General features: G+C 29.3%; 2 protein-coding genes across 2 annotated transcripts in view; both read right to left on the bottom strand.

Annotated features, from left to right (window-relative positions):
• LOC105626650 (putative odorant receptor 92a) overlaps window positions 1-1496 on the bottom strand; it is a 2649-nt gene extending 1153 nt beyond the window's left edge. The window contains exons 1-3 of the mRNA XM_012207943.1: window positions 1216-1496; window positions 756-1098; window positions 11-238 (exon numbers count right to left, since the gene is read on the bottom strand). Of these exons, the coding sequence (XP_012063333.1) occupies window positions 11-238; window positions 756-1098; window positions 1216-1496 (852 nt within the window). The remainder of the gene's footprint in view (window positions 1-10; window positions 239-755; window positions 1099-1215) is intronic.
• An 820-nt stretch (window positions 1497-2316) lies between these two features.
• Window positions 2317-5008, bottom strand: LOC105626475 (odorant receptor 45b-like). Its single transcript, XM_012207776.1, has 6 exons — window positions 4679-5008; window positions 3706-3811; window positions 3584-3600; window positions 3374-3499; window positions 2657-2812; window positions 2317-2367 (listed from the first exon to the last, which is right to left on the bottom strand). The coding sequence occupies exons 1-6, from the start codon at window positions 5006-5008 to the stop codon at window positions 2317-2319; spliced, it is 786 nt and encodes a 261-aa protein (XP_012063166.1).
• Between the last annotated feature and the right edge of the window lie 5894 nt (window positions 5009-10902).

Raw genomic sequence — 10902 nt, 5'->3', positions numbered from 1 at the left:
TATAACTTACTATTACAATCACAAAACCTATGCAACAGATAACCAAAGTATTCCAGATAAATTGTAACAATGCGATGTTTGAGAAAAGGTCTTCAATGTCTTCTGACAAATCGATGATTCTCTGATGTCTATTAACTAAATCTTTAATAGCATCTAGAGAAGATCTTGATGTATGCTTAGAAGAAATTTCCATGAATCCTTGCAGCATAATATCAATTTGACCACTTACGTGTAGTACCTAAAAAACATCTTCAGTTTTATAGATACTTTACAGCAGTATGGCTATATCTCCGCAAAAAATCTGAAAAGTTATACACATAAAATTATATTTAAAAATAAAAAACTATAATATTTATTGAAACACAAGATTCCAATGTCACTAAAAGGATAATCTAAAAATAATAATCTAGTAAAAAAATAATAATCTAGTATAAAAAATTATGGAATATAACAATAAATAGTCTCTCATAAATATCCCAGAAACTAGTACTACAATTAATTTCCAATTCTAATTGAGTTTTCAAACAAAAAAAATTAGTTAACACAAAGAGAAAAGCTTGTGCGTATACACACGCGCGCGCGCACACACACACACACACACGTGTGTGTGTGTGTGTGTGTGTGTGTGTGTGTGTGTGTTTTTATTTATAATTAAATGCAAATGTAATATAAAAGTAATTATTTATATCTTTTATAAATTTAACAAAATTTTGATAACTTTCGAACCTAAATCATGAAATATAATGAAGTCTTACCAGCGTAACGAGCAAAGCGTTCAACATAGCAATGATACAAGCTACAGATAAATCATGAAAGAATTGAAGTATCAATATTAGCTCAAAAATCGGGAAATAGTCAACCTTAAAAGGAAATTCCATTTTGATGGGCAGCTCGCGAATTGAATCATCATTCTTTTGAATCATTGACCGGAGTATTAAACCTCCAATTACATAAAAGAACACAGCTAATGCATTCGTGGTGATCATTACATTGGAACATTGACGCGACCAGTTGGCGTATCTGATCATTGTGGACATGTCCGAATGGATTGCGTCGCTCCAATCTTTATTCATTGTATCCAGAATGGCGAACAATTTTCTACGGAACATTTTTTACATCCCATATCATTTGAAAGATAGAAATGGAATTAAAACGAAATGAAGGCATGATCGATCACTCGCCTTGTCTGCAGAGACCGTTAAGCGTTAATCTTACCGACGATTGAACCACAGATTGATCAGTTTAAGAAACGACAAACTGTAGCCGAATGTGATGCTTAGGCCATCTACAAAAACCGAGAGATGGCTGAGGTCGAAGTGTGCGAAAATATACGCATATTGAAAATATTGCATTATTGCCACCGACACGATATAAGTCCACCAATTGATATTCGCGTATACACAATGTGGCCACATTCCGATAAAACGTAAACCCACTTCGACCGACTCACTGATGGTGCTTGCGCGTCCTATCGTATCTTTGCGTAACTCCAACATGTTTCTTCTGAGAAAGACTACTTCCAAGCCGTGTAAATCTCTTAGACATAATAACATCGGATATAGCAAAAAGTAAAAACAAAAGAAAGAGAGAGATAAAACATAATAATGAACTCCATCATTACCGTAATCGATCAATCGTAATTATAATCCATACTTCACAGAAATGGAATTAAATTGAAACTAAATGCTCACCAATTTATTAGATTATAGACTTGAGAGGAAAATGTGACATGTAGAAAAAGCGATTTATCTCGAATTTTTTTCTGTTCAATTTAAAAACATTGAGTTTTCCGACGATAGAGTCGTTAACTTACTGAGTCACTTATTTTAAACATATATGAAGCTTACTGAAAATTGATCAGCGCTCGCTGAGAAAAAATTCAGTATACTGAGACGAACAATAAAGAAAGATAAGCAAGAATATGAAAAGTAAGTTGGATGATACGATCATAGACGATTTTCACCAGATAAAAAAATTATTTTTATTTTTAAAAATATATATAGCAAATATATATAGCAAAAAGAATTTATGTTAATGTACAAAATGCTCAATTATTTTTATATTAAATTTGAAAGAAAATATAGAGGTTTGAATATACGCGAGTAATGCGAGTAGTGACCATGAAAATCTAAAATGTTTTATTACAAACTGTAGAAGGTAAATTGATACATTATACTACATTTAATTTATATAATTATTATCATGCAATTTCACATGCATCACAGAAACTGTCAAGAAAGAACCGTTAAGAAAAACTCATAATATCTTTAACAACATGTAATGACCATCTAGATACTAGATGGCTTGCCTTTGAACTCAATACATCGCGTTCAATACTGACACATACGAAACAGAGGCCTTTAAAATCTAGAAAAATTATACCAAATAATAATAACATAATAATACAATGATATAACAATAATAATATATAATAATACAACAAAAAGTTAATAAAAATAAATTTATAAATAAACAAACTGTTTAAATATAAGTCAAATATTTCTATTAAAAGACATATATCACAATCAGTTAAAAAATTGTATTATAAAATTGCTTAATAATTAAAATATCGCAATTATTCGGAATAACATCAACTATCGGTTGATCCATCAAGATGAGAACTTTATTAACAAAAAATTCAGTGTTTAAATCTTACACTCGTAAATCCCTCTAGTGACAAGTCCATCATATTTCCAGCCGTAATGGTAAATCTTCTTTGTGACCTCAATATTATAAGCAGAATGAGCTTACTCTCCTTGGGTGCAAAGTCGTACCAAACTGATTTGTACGCTGCATCGCCGATCATTTTGCTCTGAAGAAAAGTGTTGCAAAAAGTTGTGTTGTCAGAGGGATAAATCAACATAAAAGCTTTTTTTATATATACTATAAAAGATATAACAATTCTGATATAGTTTGATAAAAAAATCATTATATACTTCAATTACCATAAAAATGTATTCTTGTTAAATAAATAATTAAAGCAAATTATTGTATAATTGACATTAATTTAAATAATTATCATTTAAATAATATAAGTAATAATAATTATTTAAATAACAATTAATTAATACATACAAGCAAGATGTTTGTTTAATAAAACTTGCACAATATATATTATATATACAATACAAATTCATATAATTATTATGAGGTCACTGCAACATATTTACATTGAAAAGAAAATATCTATCGATTTTTCTTTTCGCATTGAAAAAAAAAAGAAAAAGAAGATTTAACTTCTTCTTTAAATATTTATGTCCTCCATAAAAAAGACGTAATTGTGATTATTTAAAATCGTACGATGTACAGCCGAATCGCATAAATTGACTTCTCTATAAAGAGAAACAAGTGGAAAGATCTCGATTGTTCCGACCTTGGCAGTGAGGTATTCTCCGCAAAAGCAGAAAGTAAATGCCTCCACGGCAGCAGCCATGTAAAACACTATAGCTTTCATTAGTGCCGTGCCATCGATCGTATCCGAATCTTGCGCGTTAATGGACTGCAACATCAAATCGTGATATAAATTATCGTTGCAAAATGAACATTCATTTCTTTATACTCTTTATTTTTGGCAAAGAATTACTGTTATGACCGTGAATCCTATGCAGCAAGTTAGCAGTGTGCTTGACATGAATTGAATTAGCGCTATATAAGAGAAGATTTTATCAATTTTATCTGAAAAAGTGATAATCTTTTGATGCTTGCCAATCGCTTCCTTCATACAAAAAATTAGTTGTTGATTGTTCATTTTGGAAGAGATATTTCTTAACGTATCACACAAAATTTCTATCTGACCGCTCGTATGAAGAATCTGAAAACGTATTTCTATAAAATCATGATATAAATAAATAGAAAATGGTTCCACGCTATCATAATAGTTGCTAACCACATGGTACACAAAATAAATTATGTATAAATAAATTATATTAAATTAATCTTAATTGACAGCATTACAATGAAAGAAAAGATTGGATGCTGCAGCCAATTAAAAATGCTATGCCATTTTATTTTACTAATTTGCTGCAGCCAATCTTTTCTTTCAGTGCAGTATTGTCAATTAAGATTAATCTAACTATACAACACAAAATTATTGAACATACACATCGTTTAAGACAAATACCGTATTTGATGTTTTTTGATAGAAGGGAGAGTAAGAGAAATTGCGAATATTAAAAAAAAAAATTAAACAGAATCGACGATTGTTACTCAATTAAATAAATTTTTAAAGGAATATTGACTTTTTAAATTAAAATAGTTAACATTTATATATTAACAATGTAAAAATAATTTTAAAATAAAATTTAATTCGGCATTGCCCCGCGTAGCGACAAGTAATTTCGAACAAAGATTTTATTTGTTGTTTAAAATTATATCGTTTATATATAAATATTAATTATTGCAACTTAAAGCATTTTAGAGCAATTTAGAGCATTTTTTTTAAACATATTTGTGATTAGTAAACAATTACCGGCTTTATTTAAATTATTTTTAGATGGTTCCAATTTCCCACTCTACTCTATATAATATACAATCTGTTAACATAATATAGTTACTTAATAAATAACAGTACAACGTTGTGTGAAAAATATAGCATATAACTAACATGATCATGCAATATCGCCTAAGTGTAAGTATAAAAATATCGAAAGAGAATCTTTCTATCATATATTGCACTCACCAACGTGATGAGTAGACTGTTAAGTATGCCGGTCGCAGTGGCAGATGCCAATTGATGAAGGAACTCCAAACTCATAACGAGTTCGTACAGCGGCGATTCGTTACATTGTAACGGAAGCTGTAGCTTCAGTGTGAACGCGCGAATAGGCGTCTCGATTCCATGATCGGCATCATAATCGTTGGTATGGGATGCGAGCACCTCAATTCCGAAGCACATCACTGCTACCGAATGAAGCCCGATGATAACATTGGAAAAGCGCCGCGATAGATTTGCCTTGCTCATCATGATGTGCATTTCGTTGCTGGTGGCTTCTCTCCAATCTGCAGCCATCGCAGCTAGGACGTCGTAAAATATACTGCGGCAATTTATTCTATCCAGGTGTATGGATAAACAGTTAACAGTAAATTGGAACATAATAAGATGGAAAAGAATGTGTTCTGGAAAGGAAACAGATCTGATCTTCCAATGTACATTTGATAATAAATGAAGTGATATATAAATTATGACGAAAAATGTAATGATAAATTTAGTTTCACCTATATATTATACACAAATATTATTTACAGTTAGATGCTGATGTTTATATTGTCTAAATTAATTAATAAGGGCTGTCATGTTCAAGTCTGGATTAAATATATCTTCTTTCTTATAGATTTCAAACCAATTGGAAATTTTATTGAAAAATAGATAGAGAAAGACATAATTTTTTTCTCTACTTAAGAGAGAAAAGATAGAAAGAAGTGCTATAAGAATCATGACTTTTAAAAATGATCTGAATAAACTTGACTTTTGATTTTTGATGCATGGAAAATATTTTCTTACCGACTATTGAACCACAAAATAATCAGTTTTAAAGACATCACGCTGTACTCTATAGTAACACTTAAACCATCCATCAAATACGACATATCGTCGGTTCTTAAATGAAGAATGATCCACCAATATTGGAAAGTCTGCACTATACCGATGGTCAACATCCAAAGGCATCGAAATAACAAGCCGCAAGGCGTATTAGGCCAAAATCCAATACTTCGAAGACCGATTTGCACCGACAGAGCAATAGTGCTTGTAATCATGTTATCGCGTCGTGACATTTTACAATTTTATAGCAAAATATAATAATATCGATATTTCAATTTATATTCACTGTTACGTAAGATTTGACCAGTAATTCGATATCTGCGATATCTGAAATGTAATTTGGAACACAATTTGTCAAAATTGTTAACGTCGTAATGCTACGATCACAATGCCAATAATAATAAAACGACTCTAGAGCAGCATGTTGATGTCACGCACGGTTCACTGGCTAAACGTAACCGTAGCATGGTAATCACCGATCAATTGCAATCAACTGAAAACAAAGTTATAGCAGTTTACCTGAAAGAGGATTAAAATTACAACTTTTTAGCTATAATTATGATGACAACCGCTATATATAATGATTAGTCTTATTCCTTCGTAAAAAATGTGGCCGATAGAACAAATTAATTGCTTGAAAAATGCAAGAGACAGCTATCTCTACTTACATCCACGGGAGCGTTCGCAGTTTTAGAATAGTTCTTTCAAGAAAAGTATTAAATGTACTGAAAGACACAAAATGAATAGAGAGAGACTCAAGAAGTTAAGCAAAAAAAACGGGCAATACATTATACAGTCGTATTTCTGTACATGCGAAAGATTATTTTCTTAATAATGTTATTAAATATTATTAAATAAAACAAAATATATTAGAGTGCAAAAAATTCATATTCGATTTTTTAAAATCATTAAACTGTCTGGAACACAATATTATTATATCTTTTACTTAATCGACCAAATAATTTCCAACATTTTTTATAACGTTCTAATATCAGAAAGTGTATAATTTTTCATCAAAAAATTTCAAAGTAAGTATTTTTTTATCTCGAAATATAAACTTAAAATATAAGAGATTCTTTTCATTCAAATTATTTTGCAATGATCCAAATGATTGATGAATATCAGGAAAATTCACAAATCATTAGCAACTTATAAGAGTATAAAATTAGATTTTTCTTGCATATCATAGAATTAAAATAACATGATAAAAGTACATATATATTTTGTATCCACATGACGTATATTATTAAATTATTACATTTAATTTATAAAAATAAATACTTCGACTTATTACAGCGTGTATACACAGTCTAAGATATATATATTTTCCTCAATGTCAATATATTGCGTATAAAGCAGATATTTACGACCTCGGCTTTCAAACTCTGAAAAATTAAATAATATGCAATGAATTAATTTACTGTGCAGATTGATTAATAAAACAAAGCATTATCATTGTCATCATCATTATCATTGCAAACAATCATGAAACGAATAATAAAATATAAATTATATTTACATACCTTCAATTGCATACAACATAAAATAAGTGAGATACTCGAAATTGCTTCTACTTCTGATACACTATTAACATACCCTTAAACTATTATTAAGTATATTGTCATGTTTAAAATATTGATATGATATTTAATATTGATATTTAATATTGATATGATATTTAATTGATGTGATATTTAATTCTTCTTATATCATGTACATATTTATATATGCACATTTAGATGAAGACGAATGTCTAATTTTAACTTGAAAATAATGCGTTATAAGATACGATCGAAGATGTCGAAGATATCAAACATGAAAAATGGAATAGTTTCTTAGCATTTCCCACAATAAAAATGATACAATATTAACACCAAATGTACAATATACAGTTATAAAATTAATTATCCGGTTGTGGGCTATTATATCGATGATTTCTACAACTGTTGTCCAGGTATTAAAAATTATGAATTTATGCACACATTATGACACTGATAGCTTATTTTTTTTTAACAACTAATTGTAAATTATACCATACTGTTGTAATAGGTGCTATAATTTTTAATTCATCCGAAAAGCAGTTAATCAATATAATGACGTACTGCCTGAATAGTTATTCAATTTCTTGTAGATGTCTATATTATTGCAGTATATTATATACGTATATTAATTTATTATTAACTTATATGTGCGCCTATGCAGGCGTATGCATAGTATGCATATCTAAATATCAGACAAGATGAGTATCTAAAATCATTAGTCATTTTTATCTCTTTCCATAAAAAATTGTTGAAAAAATGATTAGAATGATTTAATCCGGCGTCATTGTGGTGCTAAAATGTTATACGGATGTTAAAGTAAATCATGATAATCCGAATATTTTTTTGGTTTATTCTCGCAATGTTAACAATGGTTTTAGAAAGTCTTAGCTCCAATTGCAGGACAGTTAGTTAAAATCTACGAAATATTTAAGAAAATACAGAAGTTTAAAAATGTCTCGGATCATTATGACCAGCCACAATAACGCTGGGTTATAATTTATAAACCATTTATAGCATTTTAGTATTAAGATTTTCTCAAAATGTTATTAAACGGAACAAAACATATTTAAATAATATGTTATAATTGATGTTATAATTGAAAATGAAAATGAATATTAATGCGCACACACGTATAATAATTATTTATGTACACGAGATAGTCACAGAGACAGACAACGCGCGCGCGTGTGTTTGTGTGTGTGTGTGTGTGTGTGTGTGTGTGTGTGTGTGTGTGTGTAAACATCCTCTCATACCGAATTGAATATTTTGCTAAAAAATATTTTGCTATCCCTTACATTATACATATCATGTGGAGTCCTTTTCTTTAGAAAATGTCAGTTTGTTAATATATTACCATAGAAATAAATTTAATTTAATATTCTAGAAGACTCACTTGTATCTAAATGCAATTTTTTATTCTTCTTTAATGCACTATATATATAACGACGCAGGGATATAACGACGCAGACGATTTCATAATCTGAAACAATTAAGTATAAATTCTTATTTTTCAAATAACGAAAGTTTCCGCATACGATAAGTAAACTCACGGTTGTGAGATCTTCCAAAGACAGATCAGTTATCTTGCCCAGTAATGGTTAATCGTTTCTGTGATCTCAACATAAAGAACATCAGGATCCGACATTCGCTGAGAGTTAAATCGTATCACGGGCACTAGTACGCAACATTGCATGGATTTACTCTGCAATGACAAACAAGCTTCTGTGATTAATCGCGTCTAATACTGATCTGGACACTGAGATTTCTCCAGCGTAATAAAAGATAAATGCTTCGAGAGTTATTGCATAAAAGTTGAGGGATTTCGTTATTATCGTTTTTCTTTCAATACCGATAGACTGTAATATATGTATATATAATATAAGGCATAATTTATGTACATCCAAGCATTTTATATCTTTCTTAATAAAAATTTTTTTTAAATACGAATTGAAATATTTTTCAAAAATATTAAGAAAATCAACATTTTTTCTTAGAATTTTCTACATACAATTTTTTAAATACTCTAAAATTTTTAAAATTTCTCATTTTAAATAATTTCTGAAAAAATCCCTGAAAGTTTTCAGATTTTATAAAATTTCATAATTCACATATATGAAACATTCTAGAAAAAAATGTAGATTTTCTCAACACTTTTGAAAAGTATTCCAATTTAAAAAACTTGAAAATTCTTTTTTAATATAAAATTATTCAAAAATTGTTTAAAATTCTGATATATAAAAATTTTAAAGAATTATATAAAAAATTCTGAAACAAATTTTTACCAGAATTAAAAATAATATTCCAAATTTAAATGAATACTCAATAAATGCACATAAAAAGACAGAAACAAAAATAGAAACAGAGAAAAGGAAAGAATTACACAAAAAAGTCTATAAAATTATGACTTACTATTACGATCACAAAGCCTATGCAACAGATGACCAAAGTTCCAGATGAGATGCAAGTATGATATTTGAAAAAAGATCTTCAATGTTATCTGATATCAATAATTCTCAACAATGAATTAAATAACACAAAGTGAAAAAGATTGCATGTATACACATATATATTATATTACATGTATGTATGTTTGTATTTATAATTAAATGCAAGATATAATATAAAACAGTTACTTTTATCTTTTATAAATTTAACAAAATTTTGGCAACTTTCGAATTATTAAATCATGAAATACAATGAAATTTTATCAGCATAGCGATAAAAGCATAGCGTTCAGCATAGCGATGATACAGATAAATCACGAAAGAATTGAAATATCAATATTAATTCAAAATCGGAAAATTGTTAAACTTAAAAAGAAATTCCATTTTGATGGACAGCTTGCAAGTTGAACCATTGTTTCTTTTAATCATTGACAGAAGTTATTAAATAATCTGATTACATAAATAAACATGGCTGATGCATTCGTGCTGACCATTGACGAGACCAATTGGCGTGTCTGATCATTGTGGATACGTCCGAATAGATTATGATCTCGTCGCTCCAATTTTTCTTTGTCCATTGTATCCAGAATAGCGTACAACTTTCTTACATCCGGTATTATTCGCGCGAGATAGAAATGGAATTGTAACGAAATGAAGACCGATCACTCACCTTGTCTGCAGAAACCATTAAGCGTTAATCTTATCTAAAAAAATCTATCAACAATTGGAACACAAATTGATCAGTTTAGGGAACGATAGACCAATGTGATAATTAGACTACAAAAACCGAGAAATTGCTGATATCGAAGTGTGACAGATATACGCATATTGAAACTTTTGACTGCACAGAGGCAATATGACACATTATAAGTCCATTAGCTGATATTTGTATATACAATGTGATTACGTTCCGACAAAACGTCAATCCACTTTAACCAACTCGCTAATGCTTATGCGTCCTATCGTATCTTTGCATAATTCCAGTTTTTGAGAAAGACTATCTCCGAGCTATGTAAATCTCTTAGGTATAATAATATTGGATATAGCAGAAAGTCGAAATGATAGGAAAAGGGAGATAAAGTATGATAATAAACTGTCAATCAATTGTTATTCATATTCCGCGGAAATAAAATAGGAATGAAATTGAAATTGAATGTTAATTTGTTAGATTATAGACTTGAAGTATATTCCAAAATGTCCTTTTCGAGGAAAATTTTACTCGAAATATATGTATACGTAACATATACGTATATATATATATATAGAATAAAAACTTCCTTAGAGAGAACATTTCGGAATGTATCCCAGTATACACAGGTTTAAAAGACAATCCAAAAGATGTCTTAAAAGAGACGTTTTTAAAACCTATCTTAAAGAT

The sequence above is a fragment of the Atta cephalotes genome (genome assembly GCF_000143395.1).
Source record: "Atta cephalotes unplaced genomic scaffold scaffold00005, whole genome shotgun sequence".
Taxonomy (NCBI): domain Eukaryota; kingdom Metazoa; phylum Arthropoda; class Insecta; order Hymenoptera; family Formicidae; genus Atta; species Atta cephalotes.
Note: the sequence above shows the minus strand (reverse complement) of the source record. Positions and strands in the feature narration are given on the sequence as shown.

Excerpts from the sequence above, each read along its gene's own strand:
- LOC105626475 (XM_012207776.1), bottom strand. The coding sequence starts at position 5,008 with ATGGCTGCAGATTGGAGAGAAGCCACCAGCAACGAAATGCACATCATG. Across the intron at positions 3,812-4,678 it reads ACAGTCTACTCATCACGTTG|ATTCTTCATACGAGCGGTCA; the intron begins GTGAGTGCAATA and ends ATACGTTTTCAG. Across the intron at positions 2,368-2,656 it reads CACTAGAGGGATTTACGAGT|ATTTTAAAGGCCTCTGTTTC; the intron begins GTAAGATTTAAA and ends TAATTTTTCTAG.